Source organism: Orcinus orca, chromosome 13, assembly GCF_937001465.1.
Source record: "Orcinus orca chromosome 13, mOrcOrc1.1, whole genome shotgun sequence".
Lineage (NCBI taxonomy): Eukaryota > Metazoa > Chordata > Mammalia > Artiodactyla > Delphinidae > Orcinus > Orcinus orca.
In genome coordinates, this window is record NC_064571.1 from 65,987,351 (window position 1) to 66,008,686 (window position 21,336).

The window sequence follows — 21,336 nt, forward strand, 5'->3', positions numbered from 1 at the left end:
TATAGTTATAATACTTTCCTCAGAATTTGCTGTTTCTCCTTACATTCTTTTGAATGGAGTTCTATGAATGTAATTTATGCTCCGTATTACAATATTACCTCCAACTAATCCACACTTCACTGTTCAACATTCTATTCCCAGAAAAATAAAGCCAACTATAAGAAAGCACAGTTGTTTTTGTTGTTTTTCTTTTTTGCAGTACGCGGACCTCTCACTGTGTGGCCTCTCCCGTTGCGGAGCACAGGCTCGGGACGCGCAGGCTCAGCGGCCATGGCTCACGGGCCCAGCCGCTCCGCGGCATGTGGGATCCTCCCGGACCGCGGCACGAATCTGTGTCCCCTGCATCGGCAGGCGGACTCTCAACCACTGCCCAACCAGGGAAGCCCAGCATGTTTTTTTATAATATAGTAAATAACATATATTCTTACATTAGAAAAGCAGTAACATAAATTACCTGCTAAATCACATCACGTTAAGTAATTCTAAACATTAAAGTGACAGAGGGTTACTATGTATACACAAAAACTGTCTTAGGGGTTTAATGACAGACACTTTGCCAGGATAACAATCAATGCGATTGAAAATGAGGCAATATTGTGTTCTTACTATAAGACAATAAACTTGGAGAATTAAATCTAAAATGTTCTGAGATATAAATAAACTATTCGATCCAAAGAATATAAGAAATGATTTGACATAGGAATGAACTTGCATGAAGAACTTGCTCAAGACTGTATAATCAGTGAAGTGGAGCAAGCAGAACGCACACACAGGCCATCCAGTTCTGAAGTCCAGAAACTTAACTACTGAAATATAACAGCACTCAATAGTCACAGTTTCAGAAAAAACACTAACATGATTTACCAACAGAGAGGAAAAAAAAGTGTTCTAGGTATGGGAAAAAATTTAATATGGCCTGAAATTCCTCCTAACAGGTTCCTTAAAGCACACTAAAAAGTGCTAGGTGCCTTTAAGCTTTAATCGGTATAGTTCATAATCTTAAATATTTTCAACATACCTTACAGCACAGTCTCAAATTTAGCTTTCTACTACAACATTCAAATGGTAAAATAAGAAATTTCCCTCTTAATATAATGTAATTCTCTAGAATCTTTAAGTGGCACTTGTTATTAACAAAAAAAAAATCAAAACTCTAAGTAATCCAAGCAAAATCACAAAATCATTTCCCGATGAATTATTTATAACTTTCAAAATCAACTTATTGAGGCACAACTTACAATCAATAAAATGCACTAATTTTAAGTACATATTCAATGATATCTGACAATATACACTCCTGTGTAATCACTGCCAAAATGAAGATATGTAATATTTTTATCATCCCAAACACCTTTGTAGTTAATCATCCTCCTCTGGCCAGCTTCAGGCAACCACTCCTATGCTGTCACCGTGGAAAGCAGATAAGCAACAGAGAAAACCAACAATGCCAAATCGGTTCTTTTTTTTTTTTTTAACATTAAAAAAAACCCACTTACTTATTGACTGATTGATTGCCATGCAGTGCGGCTTGTGGGATTTTAGTTTCCTGACCAGGGATTGAACCCGAGCCCTCGGCAGTTAAAGCACAGAGTCCTAACCACTGGACCGCCAGGGAATTCCCCCAAATCAGTTCTTTAAAAATAAATAGCAAATCTCAATAGCCCCCGTCAGTTAAAAAAAATTGAATTCTTACTTAAAATCCTTTTCATTAAAAAGCTCCATATGGCTTCACAGGTAAATGTTATCAAACACTTAAAAAACACATACTTTTTTTTTTGGCCACACCACGTGACTTGCGGGATTTTTGCTCCATGACCAGGGATTGACACCTGCCCCCCCACTAACCCGGCTGTGAAAGCACCTAGTCCTAACCACTGGACCACCAGGGAATTCCCTAAAAAACACATACTATTACTTGTATGCGGTCTACTTCAGAAAACAGAGGAAGTGGTAACAACTCATTTTATGAGGACAAAATTACCCAGATACCAAAATAAGACAAAGACATTACCAACAAAAAAAAGAAAGAAAAGAAAAAAGAAACTACAGATGAGTATCCCTCATGAACACAGAAACAAAAAAGTAAAATAAATCACAACCAAGTGGCTTTTATTCCAGGATTGCAAAGTCGACTTTACATTTGAAAAATCAATGTAATTCACCATATTAACAGACAAAATAAGAAAAGCCATATGATCATCTTACCAGATCTAAACAAAGTATTTAATGAAATTCAAAATCCACTGATGATAAAACTCTAACCAAACCAGAAACAGAAGAAAACTGCCTCAAGCTGATAAAGGGAATCTAAAAAAAACCCTACATCAACCACCATATTTAATGGTGAAAAGACTGAACACCTTTCCCCCAAACTGACAACTTCTGCAAGATCTAAACAGTACAATAAGAAAAAAAAAAATCTTTTAAAGGAACAAACAAAACTCATATAAATTGGAAAGAAGAAATAAAATTGTCTGCCTTTAATGTTCATGGCATGATTATCTTTCTATACAGAAATCCTAAGGAATGTAGCACAACTACTGAGTTGTACAAGGTAGTAGGGTATCAGGTGAATAAATAAAAATCAACTGTATTCTTACATACTAGTAACAAGAAAATAAAATTTTAAAAAAAGTATAATTTACAATAGCATAAAAAATGAAATTGGGATAAATTTGACAATTTCAGAAGTATAAAAACACTGCTGAGGCTCATTAAAGGAAATTTAAACAACTAGATATACAATGCTCATAGAAGACCCAATATTGTTAATAAGTTAATTCTCTCCAAATTCATGTACAGATTGAATGCAATTCCAATCAAATTTCCAATGGGCTTTTAGTTGGGGGGTAGAAACTGACAAGATGACTCATATATATGGAAATGCAAAGGACCTAGAGAGTCAAAATAATTACAGCTGAATTTTATTTGCCATAAGATTACAAATTCTGCAATTAATGCATCTTAAGAGTTAAGTAAACTTTATAAATATTAACTGGTCAAATGCTTGCCTTTTTTGAAACTATCTAGTAGGACAAAGGAACAAGAAACAAACAAATTTACAATGATACTTTGACTAATAAAATCTCTGAGAGTAGAAATCCTCTAGGTAAAAACAAAACAAAAATACTTTGCAAATCATGCAAAGCCTAATTGTTTAGCTGAATACCTATGACTGACAAAAATACTTCCATGTAGAATTTCTATTCATTCTAGCCCACATAAAAGTTACAAGAGCTTGGGTATATAATCGCTGATGTCCCAACACCAGCCTTTTACTCTTTTCTCCAATTCTGGTAGAAATAGCTAATCTGTGTAAGTTCCAAATATTTTCATACTCTCATCTTCTATTACCAATCTGTCTGTTCATACTTCTAGCTATACATGCTAGATATAATGTTACTGATTACTATTTCTGGATGGTGGTCCATGAGGTAACTTATGTTAAAATTTATTTTTACTTTCTCCTTCGTGCTTTTAGGCATTGCTTAATACTTATAGCCTGCATAAAACCATGTCTTAAATTTGCTTTAAAATAACCTATTATGTGTATATATGTATGTGTTTGGAAAAAATGGGTTAGTGAGCATGTAACTGAAAAGCATGGCATATGTTTATCTGATGAAGCTGGTGATGGAACTCAAAGGGGTTCATTATGCTACATTCATTAGTTTTACATATTTTGAACTTTTACATAATAAAAAATTTTATTAAATTGTCCTGGTCATTAGACAAAGTTGGAGGAATGTTACAAACTGAAGAAGGTGGAAAAGGTTACTAAATGATCCTAGATTAAATTTTGGACAAAAAGCAATTTTTTTCTTTGCTATAGAGGACATAATTGGGACAACAGATGAAATATGTATGGTATCTGTGGATTGGATGATTAGATAGGTGTATTCTATCAATGCTTTTTTTCTGATTTTGGTTACTGTAATGTGGTTATGTAGTAGGCTGCCTTTGTGTTTTAGGAAATAAACAGTGAAATACTTAGGGGTAACAGAGCTATCATATCTGCAACATATGTCTCACAATTGGTGCAGAAAAAATAATGTGTGTATGTATAAAATTTATATATGCTTACATGTATAGATAGACAAAAGAAAGGAAGGAAGTTGGTATCAAACTCCTAGAAAGGCATGGGGTGCGGGGGGACTTCGCTGGTAAGACTCCGTGCTCCCGATGCAAGGAGCCCGGGTTCGATCCCTGGTCGGGGAACCAGAGCCCACATGCATGCTGCAACTAAGAACCCTCATGCTGCAATTAAAGATCCCGCATGCCAAAATGAAGACTCCGCGTGCCACAACTAAGACCCGGTGCAGCCAAAATAAATAAATAAATAAAATAAATATTTTTTAAAAAAAGAAAGGTGTGGGGAAATAGCCACTCAACATTACTGGTATAATGTCTATGGAGCACAAGTTACAATCTGTCAAAACAACAAATTGGCATACCCTTTCAATCATCAATTCTAGTTAATTCTGAAAATTAATCCTACAGATAAAATTATCAAGGTCACCAAAATTAGTCACTGCAACATTGTTTATAACAGCAAAATAATCCATTTATGTTCATTAGATGGAGCTGTTTCGATTACTAAATATCAATTATGCAGTCATAAAAATGAAGATGTGCCTTATGCTGCATTGGAACAAATTCCAAAATACCTAAGGTGGGAACAGGAGGAACAAGGAATAGAAATGGGGTTGTATGGGGAATTCCCAGGCGGTCCAGTGGTTAGGACATGGTGCTTTCACTGCTGGGGGCCCGTGTTCAACCTCTTGATTGGGGAACTAAGACCCTACAAGCCTCATGGGTGTGGGGGGAAAAAAAAAAAAGAAAGAAAGAAAGAAATGGTGTTGTATGGTATAGTGCCATTTCAGTAAACATAACAACAACGTAAAAGGTAAGGAAAAAGAATATGTATTCATATTTACTTGTTTTTTATATATACATATATACACACACACACAGGATCTCTATTAAAAAATATAAGAAATTAGTACTATTGATTATCTCTAGGGAGCTATATTGGTCGGCTAGAGGACAGGTGCAGGAAGACAACCATTTATTAGATACCATCTTAAAGCTTTTGAATTTTAAAACAAGTGAAGAATATAATATTTGGATAAAGAAAAAAATGGTAATTTAATATTTAATAAAGCTGATTAATGTTACAGGTAAAAGGCACATGATATAGTACAGTTAGGTATGTGTTGAATTTTTACTTTCAAGGAATTAATGGATGCAAAATATCCCACTATAAGGATATAGAACAATTAATGAGAGGTTAAAAATTTTACTAGGCTTTTGAAACCTAATTTTTTTTTCGCACCAGCTTGACAGCATGAAGAGTTCAGTGAACCTGCTCCGCCATGAAACAGATACAAATTTTTTAAAAAACATCACCACTCAAGGCCCTAGAAATAGTCCAAAGAGCACACAACAAACTGAGAAAACATTCATGTAAGAAAGTCTACTAAAACTCAGTAAGAAAAACAAGAACCTAAAGTATCTGAAGCAAGATCCTACTCTCTTCCTGCTCTCAGCTCAGCAAGAAAGCAAACTCACCACAGACTGGTAGAACCTGAGCTCCCTCTTCCCCTAGCTTGAGTTAGAAGATTATCTCCCCAGGAGGGGAAGATCTCAGCATTTCTCATCCTACCACCAGCTACTTGCTGCTGTGGCTAAGTTTCAGATAAGTAGAGCTAAGAGGCAGATGCTTCCTTTTCCCCAGACCCCACTTATGGGACAGGGGATCTGAATAGATAATTCTCCAAAAAAGATACACAAATGACCAGCAAACACATCATCATTAGTCATCAGGGAAATGCAAATCAAAACCACAATGAGATACCTGCCATCTCACATACACTAAGATGGCTGTAATTTAAAAGTCAAGGAGGGGCTTCCCTGGTTGGCACAGTGGTTGAGAGTCCACCTGCCGATGCAGGGGACACGGGTTTGTGCCCCGGTCCGGGAAGATCCCACATGCCGCGGAGCGGCTGGGCCCGTGAGCCATGGCCGCTGAGCCTGCGTGTCTGGAGCCTGTGCTCCGCAACGGGAGAGGCCACAACAGTGAGAGGCCCGCGTAACGGGAAATAAATAAATAAAATAAAAGTCAAGGAATAACTTATTACCATGTGAACCAGCATTTCCACTCCTAGGTATACAGACAAAGTAAATGAAAGGAGGAACGAAAACAGATATTTGTGCACTCATGTTCACTGTTATTCACAATAGCCAAAAGGTATAAACAACTCAAATGTCTATTAAATGATGAATAAGCAAAATGCAGTAGATATCCAAACAGTGAAATATTATGCAGTCATAAAAAGGAAATCGAGTACTGATACATGAAACAATATCAATGGACCTTGACAACACTGTACTGAGATTAAAAATTTAAACAAAAGACTACATATTACATGATCTGATTTATATGAAATGTTCACAGTGGGCAACTATACATAGAGAGACAGTAGATTAGTGGTTGCTTAAGGCTGGAGGGGTGGTAAGGAGAAAGAGGGATGATAGCTAAGGTGTATATGGTGGTTTTTTTAAAATTAATTAATTTAATTCATTTATTTTGGCTGTGCTGGGTCTTCGTTACCGTGCGCGGGCTTTCTCTAGTTGCGGCGAGCAGGGGCTACTCTTCGTTGAGGTGCGCAGGCTTCTCACTACAGTGGCTTCTCTTGTGGAGCACGGGCTCTAGTCGCATGGGCTTCAGTAGGTGTGGCGCACAGGCTTAGCTGCTCCACGGCACGTGGGATCTTCCCAGACCAGGGCTCGAACCCACGTTCCCTGCATTGGCAGTAACCACTGTGCCACCAGGGAAGCCCTGGTTTCATTTCGTTTTCTTTTTTTTTCTTTTCTTTCCTTTCTTCCTCCCTCCCTCCCTCTCTTCCTTCCTCTCTCTCTCTCTCTCTCTCTTTATGGCTGCATTGGGTCTTCGTTGCTGTGCACGGGCTTTCTCTAGTTACGGTGAGCGGGGGCTACTCTTCGTTGTGGTGTGCGGGCTTCTTACTGTGGTGGTTTCTCTTGTTGTAGGGCACGGGCTCTAGGTGCGCGGGCTTCAGTAGTCGTGGCACACAGGCTCAGTAGTTGTGGCTCGTGGGCCCTAGAGCACAGGCTCAGTAGTTGTGGCGCACGGGCTTAGCTGCTCCGCGGCATGTGGGATCTTCCTGGACCAGGGCTCGAAGCCATGCCCCCTGCACTGGCAGGCAGAATCTTAACCACTGTGCCATCAGGGAAGCCACCTCTGGTTTCTTTTTAAATTGACAAAAATGTTCTAAATTTGATTGTCATAACAGTTGCACATAACTGTGAACATGCCAAAAATCAGTGAATGTGCCCTTTAAGTGGACAAATTGTATGGTAAGTGAATTATCTTTCAATAAAGCTGTTATTAATTTTTTTAAGTACTTATTCACATACCATTTGCTCCTTTTTCTTCTGGGATGTTTATTTTCTTCAATTGCTTAATAATATTACTTTGTATATGAGACAAAGAACACAATAAGCTTTCCAAACATTTCCCCCTAATATGATGTTTTGATTTTCAAATATATGCAAACATAGATGTAAATGCATACTCATATAGCCTCTTCCAACTTGAGATCAGCAAAAGAATGAAGTCTTGGAAAAACTTTGTCTTTCACTCACGTTTTGAATGGCTTCCATTTCTCTATTTAAGTATTTGAAACATTAGAATTTCCATTACTATAAATGTAGCCAGTTATCCAAAGATTTCCATTTGTACTGCTCTATAAACTTATTTATCAAAGTATTGCACACAGTGTTTTATTTTCCCCAATCCCCTTCCATGCCGCATACAATGAAAAAAAGAACAGAGTACAAAAATCATCCCAATAAAAGCCCTAGCTAGTTATTTTGTGGATATTGACCAAATGATTCTAAACTTTATATGGAAAGGCAGAATACCCAGAAGAGCCAACACAATAATGAAGAAGAAGAACAAAGTCAGAGGACTGATATGACCAGACTTCGAAGCTTACTATAAAGCTACAATAATCAAGATAATGTAGCACTGGCGAAAGAACAAATAGATCAATGGAACAAAAACAGTAACAAGAATCTGTACATGACGGTTTATAGCAGCTTTATTCATAACTGCCCCAAACTGGAAGCAATCGAGATGTTCTTCAAAAGGTGACTGGATAAACAAACTGTTATATATCAATACAGTGGAATATTATTCTGCAATAAAAGGAAATGAGCTACCAAACCAAGAAAAGACATGGAGGAAACTTAAATGTATATTGCTTAGTAAAAGAAGCCAATCTGAAAAGGTTATACACTGTTATGATTCCAACTATATGACATTCTGGAAAAGGAAAAACTATGGAGCCAGGAAAAATATCAGTGGTCACCAGAGGTTTCACTGTGGAGAGAGAGAGGGTGGGATGAATAGAGCACAGGAAATTTCTCAGGGCAGTGAAACTATTCTGTACAATACTGTAATGGTGAAATGCACAACACCAGGCATTTGTCAAAACCCATAGAATGGTATAACACAAAGAGTGAACCCTAATGTAAATTACTGACTTTAGTTAAAAATAATATGTCATGTCACTATTTGTTTATCAATTTTACCATGTACCACACTAATACAAGATGTAACAGGACACTATGAGTGGAAGGGGGTGGTGATATGTACTATCTGCTCAATTTTCTGTAAACCCAAAGCTGCTTTTAAACTAGTAGTCTATTGATTTTTTAAAATATTAGTCTATTAATTTTAAAAAATTAACTACCTAAAATTATAGTACTTTACCTAAAATTACATAAGAATACAGGTAATCCAAGACAGGTTGATTTTTCAAAAGCAATTAAATGGTTATGAAGTTATCAAGAACAACAAGAAAAACCACAAAATGAGAAGCTACCTCTCCATTATACGAATAAAGCCGAGGACAGCCTACCATGCTGATACTCAATACTGACGAGAGGGGGAAAGGAATCTGACAAACATGAAGGGTTGATAATTTTTAAAACACTTTAAAATCTGGAAATAAATGGGCGTAGAGAAAATAAGACAGCTCTTCTAAAATAAATGAAACATGATACTTCTTTTTATGCTATTGTTGTTTATCTTATTCAATTAAGTTAGCAGTGAGAGGATTCCAACTGGGAATCTTAAATTATGGAAAGAGAAGATACTCTCTTCATATCAAGGAGGGATGCAAGCAAAAGCTGTGGAGGCAAGGTAATAGGCAGTGGACAATGAGATTGAAAATAGTAAAAACAGGGCAAGACAAAATTATGGGTCTGATTTACAAAGAACTTTAAATAAATTTCAGTACTATGCCATTTCTTATGATACACATTTTAAACTTAAAATAGGAAGGTTTTGTATATTTGCATTTTTCTTGACAACAGTCAGTTACATAAACAAGTGTGCTCATTTTAATGTCAAATTCCACCCAGATATTAATGCATCCAGCAATCTATGCTTATGCCAGGAAACTGGAAAATGATTATTCATATCTGATTTTACATTACTCGTGTTTTTCTTTTAAAGACTTACGTCTGAATATCCCTGCAGAAGGGAATCTGGAAAACTAAGGGAGAGCTAATTTTTGCTCGCTTTTTTAAGATATGCACTTTTAAACTAACATGTATGGGTGGTCAGCGAACAAGAGGAGTCCGTAAATGTAACAAACTCTTAATGAAATACAAACGAGTACAAAATATACCAAGTGTTTCAATCCTGAATTCCTTAATCCTATGTTTGGCCATGCAGAACTTCATCAGAAAACTTTAGGTGTTTTTCCACACAGCACACTTCATCATTAATACAGGATTAAATGTGACCAGCCTGACAAAGAAGAGCAGGGGCATGACACTGTTATTCAACTCCATGTCTGCAAGGGTGGCTTGCAGCAACTTCTTCACTCAGCAAATGCCAAGTGCATGTTCAATGTCACTGCTTACCACCAACCAAGTAAAGACACTATCCTTTGGATCCTCAGATGAACCTGTTTGCTGAATTATGCAATGCTTGAAAACTACCTTGGAAGTATCATCAACAACTACAGATACAGGTGTGACACTACTATATAATTATTTCAGTAAGAGAAATTTTCTAATTTGAAAGTAGTTACTAGTACTAGGTAAAAGAATAAAATTCTCATCTTCTGTATTTGAAACAACATTTCAATGGGGAAAAGGATATTCAAATGGCTGGAAAAAAACAGAATGGTTTAAAGGTTGATAAGAAATTTATAAGAAATAATCAAAAAGATTAGTCATTTTATCCATGAAACACATGATCCAGCATGTATAAAAGCTAAAAATAATTCTAAGAAAAAATGTAAAACATTTACTGCTTGGCTGACTACTGGCAGAAGCTCATCAATTCTTACCAAACAGTTACAGTGAAATTCACCACGGATTACTAATGGAAAAGACACACCCCTTCTGGACAACTGAAAACATTTGCCATGTTCAATAAAGAAGTTTGTCCAGGTTTTTTGTGCACTTCCTTTTCGCTGAATGTAAACAGAAGTTCTCCACAAAGAGAAAAGGTCCATTCATCACTACTGTGGACTAAAGCAGGATAACTGGGAATACTTTATTCCTGATGCAATGTAGGGTAAGGAACACTTCTCTTTTAATTATTTTGGAACTTGGACATTTATAGAAAATATTTTATAAAAACTATAAATGGAGTATAAGCTTTAAAAATTGTGAATCACTATTTTGTATACCTGTAATTTTTATAATATCATACGTCAACTATACTTCAAAAAAATAAACTCTGACGTTTAGTAACTTCATTATTTTAGGCTAAAATATGTGGTGATTATACATATTAGGTATAAACTGTAATTCACATTAAATACATCAGCTTAGTTAAATATACATAAAAGACTTAAAAAATGTATTTATGGCTACTAAATATACACCCAGAATATATAAATGACAGTATCTGTGTGCCTTTTCATTATATTTTCTATTATTCTATCCAACTGTTAAAATGATAATAGATTATTTGAAGTTCTACTAAAATGCCTCTATTTTCTATCATGTTCCACCACCTTCAACAGAGTAAATCAGAACTGCAGGCTGAAAAATAATGCAACAAAAGCAAGTACAATAAATTTATTTCCTATTTCTCTGTATAGTTCAAAGATACCTTTCCTAAGGATTTGTTTCACAGTCAACTTTCTTCTTCTCCAGACCGAGAGATTTTTGGGGAAAATGGGTACTCCTGTCATCACTACAACAGAAGATGTAAAGAAGCAAGAAGAGAAAGAAGAAAATGAAGAATCTGTCTTGACCATGTTAGGCATTATTGGGATAGTACTTAACTTCTTGGTAGTAGTTATTGTGTATATCTATATCACAAGCTGATAGTCTCTTTCATGGGGTTGCATTCAGGACAAAAGCCAGCTCTAACAAAAATGATTTCTAAGAATAACCTTTAAAAGAATATTTCCAGAAGATTATGACAAACATTCCAGGGCAAGTGCCTGGCTCTAAGGGCAGTAACCAGGGTAAGTGCCCTACTCTAGGCACTGCAGTGAATATGTGGATAATAAAGATTTATTTCTGTATGCCAGAAAACACACAAGATCCAGTAATAGAAATAAGACACAAAAGCAACCATGCAATGGATTTTTTTCTAAAAGTACATATTGAATATATATCATTTTCATTCCAATTGCTTTTAAATTTATGTTTATTTTAAGCCTCTAATCTACCTAATATAGGAAAGGAAAATTTTTTCAGCATGGGAAAGAAAACTAACAAAATCTACAGAAAAATAAAGTTTTATTCAGTATCAATAAATGCTGAATATTCTCAAAAGCATTGTCTTCCTCTGGATTTATACTTAATATCTCAAAAGAAATGCATGCTTTATAATAATTTTTTGGTAGTTACGCATTTGTAACTATAAGATTGCATAGAAAATAAATACTACATAGAAAAAGCATCTTGTTTTTTTCTGATGTTCTTCAGCATGTGTTGACTTTGTTTCTCTGATCAATTTCAGTAATACAAAACGAGAGGCCCACCTAAAGTATAAAAACCTCAACTCAATCTAATAAAGTAATACTTGTTTATGGAATGTTCATTTGAGTGGACTCAAAAACTAATGTGAAAATTAAATAATAAATTGCTCAAATATTTATTTTCAATTAAAGAATTTATTCATCCTACTTTGCCTAACTTGAAATATAAAGTCATCCTACATTTCACGGAAATATCACATGGAAATAAAGCAATCAGAGATCCTTAAATTATTTCTCTGTAAATTAAAAATCCTTTCAAGTAACTGAATATTAAAATTTAATCCATGACTATATGCAATCAACATCCCTACAACTAGCGTGGCTAGTATACATATCTTAAAAGATAATCATGTAACAAATATATTCTATCTGGTAAACTACCTTATTCAAAAGGCAGCTCCATTTTTCAAAGTACCAATCCAATAATTTGACTTTTACACTTATAAACCTTCCTAACGCTAAACTATTTTCTTCCCTAGCAGATCAATAGTTGTAGAAATTATACTTGAACAACATACAGTTTTTTTAAAAAAGGCTGAAATAAACACTGGGTACAGTAAAGTAAGAGAGAATTTTTTCATCTAGGATCTTAAATTCTCACTAAAATGTAACTCAACGAATAAACCAAAAACTCTTCCTTGATACTATACATTTAAAAACAAAACATGGCTCTGCAATAAAGATCTTTGCAAATGAGATTACTGAAAGGATATCTTAAGTGAGCATATATCATCAAGAATATTTGTACATTAATAAAATGTTAGTTCAAAGTTGTTTTACTGCAGAGCCATGAATTTAATATGTAATTAGTAATAACTCTATCACATACAAGTGCTGTAAGGAAAACATCAATGAGTCTTACACAAATACTTTGATAAAAATAACTTCTGTATGTAAGGATTCATACACAATATTTCAATTTTTCCATTGTTTAATTTCTTGAATTTATACTTTTCAATCAAGCCTTAGCCAACAAACTGTTTTGGGGATTCATGTCAACCCCAGAATATGTTAAACTTTGGCTGAAGTTGGCAGTTAAGCCAGCCACTAGGGCAAAATAATGAAATAAACGGAAACCCTATCAAGAGGTCAAAGATTTTTGGCAGAATATCAAAGTATGAATGTTTTTTACACAAGTCAAGGCCAACTTGCTCTACTCAGCAAGAAGGATATTATACTGGGGGTGTGATACACACACACACACACACACAATCTTTTACAGTTTCTCATGTAAGCCTAATTCAATGATTGTTTTAGCCAATTCCCTTTTTATGCTTTTAAAAAGTATTCTACTGGGAATTCCCTGCTGGTCCAGTGGTTAGGGCTTGGCGCTTTCACTGCCACAGCGCAGGTTCAATCCCTGGTCAGGGAACTAAGATCCCATAAGCCACACTGCACAGCCACACATAAAAAAAGTATTTCACTAATTTATCATATAAGCATCTAATATGTGTAATATTTGACTATGTAATGGCAATATAACTGGCATAAATAAATTTGGAAACAAATATAACTCTTAATAGGCTTACAATTTAATTAATGGGAAATTTTATATATATATATATATATGGCACAAGTCAAGTTGTTTATAGAAGAAATGAAGAGTTATAGTTCATTTGGCAGGTTGGTTAGGTGGAATTTTATTAAGAAGGTGTGTACTATAAACAGACTACAATGTGAGAAGTGAAAATATAAACAATAGATACACTGGCAACTAACAGGAAGAGAAGGACCACTCTACTTTGGGTAAACAAGGAAGGTATCTTTGAAAGGTTCCAGGTATTTTACCCTTACAAATCTATACAAATCAAATCAACTGGAGACCAGATAAATTTTAATTTAAGCAACCTCTCTCCCCCTTATAAAATTTATGCAACATAATCATTTAAGAGACAGAGTAATGTATTCCATACCAAAGACATTTCAAAATAGAATACCTTTGACAAACAGGAAAATTCTAGATAAAAGAAACTAATATTTATTGATGAGCACTTATGTGTGCCAGATACTCTGAGTGGCCACTATCATGCTCAAAATTTTGGTACTCTGTACTCTTTTACCAAGAATGAAACAGCAGACAGGATCTTGTTTTTGACTCATATGCAGAAATAAAATACATTAAATGCAGGCAAGTGTTTCAGATTTTATTTGTATTACTCAGATAATTTTTAAGAAAACTGGGGCCATATTATAACACAGTTTGTAATTAAAAACCAAGTGACCTGCAACTTTACTTAGCAGAAGAATCTTGTAAAATCTTCACCCATTTCTGACAGACTCATTATTAAAACAGTGTAAAGAAATGGCAATAAAATACAATATAACTCAAAAGTTTCAAATGAACTTTACCAAGAAAACCATAAATAAGGATATGATGTTAAGAACTATGTGTTATGACAGCTCAATAATTTCTACTTATTTGTTTCTCAGGCAATGTGTATCAACAAAACAAGCAAAATAACTATTTTCGTAAATGATAAAGTAATATATTTTCTACTGATAAACCACTATATTTTCATGTAACAGTACTAATATAATTTGTAAGCCCTCTACAAACAACAGGCCCTCCTGAATTTGCTGCCCTGAGGCCTGAAAAGATAGCAACGGTTCCAACTGTACGTTTACTCTGAAGGATCTTTTTAAGATTTAAAGAATGTGGTCATATTTAAGACATTTGCCATAACAACAAAATTAACTTTATTCTCTCATAAAATTAAACCTAAATACTGAATTTTTGAGGAATATAACCTAAGATATATTCCAAAGATATATTGGATTTTAACCCAAAATCCATTTTCCTGAGGAAAATCAGGTGGTATAAGAAAGCTTGCAATAATGGCTTTTGTCCCATTATAGCTAGTTACAGAACTACCATACCAATATTATGAAAAAGAGGAAATTTTAATACTAGTATATACTATCACTTAGCTAAGACAACCAAGCCAAATTAGTAGATACTTTATAATGTTCTCAATAAAAAAAAAAGTTTTGTGCTTGTTCTCCTTTATTCCTTCCTTTAACATATCACATGTATTCATTTCTCTCTTCCATAGTGAAAAAATCCATTTATATCTTTTTTAAATTTGAAAATATGTGAGCTTAGTAATGGCCACATCACAGCTAAACAGTAAAACGTGGGCAACTGAATAAATTTCTCTGGATTTCATTTGCTCTTTCCTAATCTGACACTATGAAACACGCACTAAAAAGGTAGAGATTTTATAACACTTTGATAAAGAGTTTCCAGCATGCTCTACTATATTAATGGCAAGTAATTTAATGTGCTCAGTGGTGCTGTTTTCTGAAGACAGGAACAAGTCATTTTCCAAAACGGGAATGAGAATGATAAGGGTGAGAGACTCTAAAGTAACATTTTACCTGCTAATTCTCACATTCATACAATTTTACAAAGTATTTCTAGCAATGAAATGAGATCGCCATCTAGTGGCCAGTGGGGTAACCGAAGGCTTACTCAATAGCGTGTATGTAACTGACAGCAGCCTGAGGAAAAATGATCCTCGTTCACAACGCAGCTTTCAAAATAACATGGCTGTGACAAATGGAACTCAGAATGTTGGGAGAGAGAAATTAAAATGAGCACATCCTTCATATGAATATTCTCCTATCTACCTAAGAAATCTCATGAAAATAACTACTTTCTTCCTTTTAAGATTTTTATCATTCCTTTTAAAAATGATACTAGAGATAAAAATAGCCTAATACAAACATATAAATCACTTATTTGTTTCAGTTACCTACCTTGAAGCTGTGGCTTCAAATTCACTGTTCTATACACAGAGTTACCTTAATGACCATTGTTCGCCTCAAGTCTCACTCATTCACTACTTGTGCTGTGTGCACCCTTTGTTTCTATGAAAAAAAAAAGGCTCCTAAAAAGCAATTAAGTGGTCAAAGCAACACCTCAAAGGCTAAGAGGGAACATAAAGTGCTATCTCTTGACGAGAAAATTAAAATCTTAGATCATTTAAAAAGTGGCATGTCGCCTGCCAAAGTGGACTGGTAAGGCTGATAAGAATAAACTGAACGTTCATAAAATAAAACAGAAAGAAGTCAAAATTTGTGGAAGTGTTAGTGCTGTCCTTACAATGGCAAAAATGGTTTCTCTGGTTCGTGATAAAGTGCCTGCAAAGACTGAGAAAGCATCAAGTTTGTGACTAGAGGACATGTCACAGAAGCATATCCCCGTTGAAGGCAAAACAATGTGTGAAAAAGCACTTGGCCTCTATGAGCACTACTGTGAGGGGGTTGAGGAGAGCTGAGGAGAGGAAGTTCAAGGCTAGTAAAGGATGGTTGGCTAGCTACGGAAAGTGCTACAGTCTTAAGAACTTAAAGAGCACAGGAGAATCGGCATTCCTAGAAGAGCTCAAGAAACTCACAGAAGAGAAAGGCTATCTTCTAGAGAAAGTCTTCAACTGTGATGAAACAGGCTTATTCGGGAATAAGATGTCCAATCATACCTACATCCATAACAGTACCAAGCAGGCCGCGGGGGCTCTAGGCCTGGAAAGATAGCTTTACTGGTGCTGTGTGGCAACACAGCAGGTCACATGATCAAGCTAGGCCTCATCTATGAAGCAAACAATCCCCAGGCCCTTGAAAACAAAAATTGCCTGCCCGTGTGTTGGCGATGCAACAAGAAAGCTTGAGTGACAGCCATCTTGTTGAGATGGTTCCACCAGTGCTTCATTCCTGAAGTGAAGAAATACCTCAAAGAGAAGGGGCTGCCAGTAAGGTCCTCCTCACAATGCTCCCAGCCATCCCCAATGTCTCTGCTTTGCCAACAAGAACATGGAAGTGATGTTTCTGCCTCTTAACACTATCTCACTACCACAGCCACTTGACCAATGGATCATCAAGTGCATTATTGAGGTGACTTACACCCACTTCACCTTCAGGAGGATCCCTGCTGCCCTTGATACTAACCTTGACTTCAGCATCGTGGATTTATGGAAGAGCTTCACAACTATAGATGAAACTGTCCTTATTGCAGAGGCTGCAGATGCCCTAAAGCCCAAGACCGTTAACGCATGTTGGAAGCCATTATCGAGTGGGGTAGTCAGTGATTACCCATTATTGATGCAGAAGTCAGGAATATCTTGAATGTTGCAAGTGAAGTTGGTGGAGAAGACTTCACTGATATGATGTGAGGACAACAAGGAACACACAGAAGAACACAGAGAAACCTTTCCCAACAAGGAACTCAAAGATCTACTGAAATCCTTGACAGATGATGATGATGATGATGATGATGATGATGATGATGCAGCAGAAGATCTAGAAGAGGCAGGGCTATCAATCTGGACACTTGAAAAATTTGCAGCAGTTTTTCAAAAGGTGGAATTGTTAAAGGATATGATCCTGAGTACATCCTCCAATGGAATGAAACCTCCGTGTCACCCGAGGGATAACAACATAAGTACAACCACTGCAAGATTTGTTTGATGATGCAAAGAAAAGAAGAAACAGCTTACAACAATGTTTCTAACTAAAGCACCTGCAATTGTGAAGCCTTGATCTTCAATACTTCAAGACCCTCAGCTCACAACCTCCACACATCAAGACATCATTATTATTGGACCTCCTCCAAAGTATCAACATCTGCAATTAGAAGCTGGTTCTTCCAACACAGATGTCCTGTCAGTAGGTTCAAGTTAGCCTGATGTCTCACTGCTTACCTACATGCTACACATCTGTCGCCTCACCATAGGCATAAGACAGCAATCATCATCATCATCACATGACGGTTAACAAAAGAGAAGAACCAGGGTTTTGGTGAGTGTTAACACAGTGTGTGTGAGAAAAAGAAAAAATTTATATTTTCTCTATTTATAACTATATTTTCTATATGTACTTATATTTTAAACATTCTATGTATTTCTCTTTCATTAAATGAAAGCAGTCTGTATGTGCTGAAAGGAAGAAAATATGTTGTTGTTGCTGGTGTGTACTATGTAGTTAGGTCTATGATGAGTGTCTCTGTACTGAACCTGTAGACTTTTTTCTTGTCATTATTCCTTAAACAATACAGCATAACAACTATTTATGTAACATTTACATTGTGTTAGGTCTTATAAGTAATCTAGAGTTGATTTAGAGCATACGGGAGGATGTGCAGAGCTTATATGCAAACACTATGCCATTTGATATAAGTGACTTGTGCTCCTGTGGATTTTGGTTTTGGTGGAGGGTCCTGGAACCAATCTCCCAAAGGTTAACTATATTTTACTACAGCTCTCGAAAGAGCTTATTACATTCGGCTTGTGTTTTTGCATATCATCTGCTAGCAACGTAAGCAAGCCATTGAATATAACATCTCACACGAAATTATTAGCACTGCTCTCACACTTAAAAACCAACTTGCTGGATATGCTATAAAATAGTCTGTATTCTGTATAAATGTCAATATCATGAAAGACAAAGAAAAGTTGGGAACTTTTCTGGATTAAAGGAGAACAAAGATATGACAATTACATGAAGTAATAGATTCTGTATTGGATGCTCTACCTTATCCCAACCCCTCAAATGGCCAAAAATAATATTCTACAGACCAATGACAACACTGGAAAATGGACTTAAGACTAATTTTATAAAATAAGAATTTTACTAAGTTCTGAGAAGACTGACTAGATAATTTGTTCAGATTTTAAAATGTCACTTTAAAAATTAGCGTTTTAACCAAAATTGATATTTACTAATATATTAAGTTACATTTTCTTGAAATACATCTATAACTCATATTTAGAATATTCTAAATGGGCATACTTAAATAATATACCTTGTTCCTTAAAAACTATGGATTGAATATATCCCAAGTTCCAAAAAATTTTCTCTGATAAATGAAAACATCATTTAAGAGGTGTTCTGCCAATTATCTGACCTACTTATCTTAACTAAGTTAATTATTTTATATTAATTTACCTTAACTTAAAATCTTATTTCAAAATAATTTTTGTAATGTGGTTACAAAATGTGGTTCAAATATAAATGTGGTTCAAATATAAATCTATCAATTAAAATTATACCACTATCAATTAAAATTAGGCCACTATCAATTAAAATTAAAATTATACCACTGGACAAAGTACCAGATTCAAGCATATAAATCTCAACCTTGGGCAAAGAAATGTCTTTTCTTTACTCTGGGAAAATAATCACAAAGGAAAGGCAAACGTTAAATTTCTAAAGTAGTTCCAAGACAGACTATCTTAAGTCTCTGCAATTCCATATGTTTACCAGAATCAAGGCTTATTTATTAAAATACACACTTAACAGAAAGTGCACCTACCTGAATAGACTATTTTAAACAGTAAAAGTAAGTAATACCAGATTTCCTTTTTGATTCTGAACCATAAAGATAAAAGCTCAGTGTTACACAAGGACTGAATTTCCGAACAAGACAAAATTAAAAATTTCTGAGAGGTCATACAGTTTGAAAGTAAAAGGATTAATAATATTTTAACAATGTGGAAGGAAGTAAAGAGAAACCTTATCTTACTCTGTTCAATTTTTCTAAACGATTTAATGTTAAATTGCGGCACTGATCTGAAATACTTAAGTTTACAGCTCCAAATATTTTACTTAATCAAAAAATATATTGTGCATTTGACATCTATTTTTTCAAAAAGACAAGTCTGATGGATCAAACAGGTCAATCTAAAAAAAAAAATCAATTACATAACACCTCAATATTTTTATGAAAAAGTTTGAGGTAGGCTGGGAAATGGTGTGTTTGGAATCACAATAAACTTTTCAAAGTGGAGAATATGGGCAGTAATCCCTTTTCAAATACGAGTACATTTTCCATCCATCCAATTGCATTTGAACTGCTACCACAAATCAAAATAAACTACTTCAAGATTCATTTCCATTGCTTTCCTTACCTATTCTTCCTTAATAATATAATTAAATGTGTAAGTGTTTATTTTCTTGAGTAAGAATATGAATAAAAGCAGAGATAAGAAGCAGAGCAAATATTTTAAATTTTAAAATGAATAAATAAAATTAAAGGTCCTGGCTAAAAGGAAATGTTAACTGTTTGTTTTTCTTGGCAATACTTGTATGTCACTGAGTGTCTAAATAAAACATAAACTTTCTATTCTTATTTAGGAAAAGAATACATTTCTTGGAAGATAATTCCACAACCAAGAAAATAATGAACTAGTTTCAATCAATAATCAATTGTATATTGACAAAGTAAGTAACTATGGTACTTTTATTACTGAATTTGTAAAAACTAATACCCATTGTCAAGTATCTATGGACTTGAATAATTCATCTATCTGCCTTTCTTCAAATAACTACTGTCTGAAATTCTAATATTTGAGAAAAACATTAAAAACACATAGAAATTCAATTAATCGTATTCAGATCAGAATATTGTCATGAAACTGCTAGCCTTTGCCCTATCATTTTCAGTTACAGGTTATTAAAAGAAAAAAATGTATTTTCACAGTTGAAAACAAAGGGATAATGAAAACTTTTATTTATGTTATAGATGACTACATAGTAACAAATTAGGGGCCCCCTAAAACAACTAACTGTTTCTCAAATAATTTTAAGAAATAAATCCATCAAACTCACACCTATATATATCAGTGAAGGATAATTTCAAATATTCCAATTGAACCTTATTATTTAAACTGATAATGATAAAATAAGTAAACAAAAGTAATCATCCACTAAGATATTTCAAAGGACTAGTTACAGTGTGATTTACCTGAGTCATTTCGTAGATAAGATGACATGGCTGGGATGAGGCAGGACTGACTGAGAAGCTCTAGAAGAACAGATGGAAGGGCATTACTGTTCTGTCCTCTACTCTCGTGAGATGACTGAGCTTCTCCATTTACAGCACCACTTGCAGGATTTATATAACTTGCAAGAACCTAAAAATAAAAATTGTTGGATTTAAACTGCATTCTATCTTTGTAGTTTAAAAGCCCATATTTTATGTTAGTCAATCTGAATACCAAGAGAATGTATTTTCAACTCAATCAATGCCTCATACATGTTTTAAAAATGACGTTTTTTCTTTAGATTTTCAAAAGAGGGTATGCTTTCCATGATGATGTACTGTATGACCAGACATACAGAAGCAATCCACCTAAGAACATGAACTTAAAAGCTTAGTAGGAACTCTGAGATTATTTATTTCATTGAATAGATTCAGTTTACAGTTTGAGGGTGATGGAATCTTAGAATTTTATACAAGAATAAGCTTATCATCCTAGAACTGCAAAAATTATGTTCAAAGACTTCACCAATGCTCTAAAAA

At 34.8% G+C, this 21,336-nt stretch overlaps 1 protein-coding gene across 6 annotated transcripts in view; it reads right to left on the bottom strand.

Annotated features, from left to right (window-relative positions):
• Nucleotides 1–21,336, bottom strand: part of BIRC6 (baculoviral IAP repeat containing 6) — a 239,505-nt gene that overhangs the window by 44,010 nt on the left and 174,159 nt on the right. For all 6 annotated transcript variants that reach the window (XR_004482481.2, XM_033425249.2, XM_049696304.1 and 3 more), the window contains one exon: nucleotides 20,779–20,947. Coding sequence is in view for 5 of the 6 variants with exons in the window: in XM_033425249.2 (XP_033281140.1) it covers nucleotides 20,779–20,947 (169 nt within the window). In the remaining variant the exon portion in view is untranslated. The remainder of the gene's footprint in view (nucleotides 1–20,778; nucleotides 20,948–21,336) is intronic.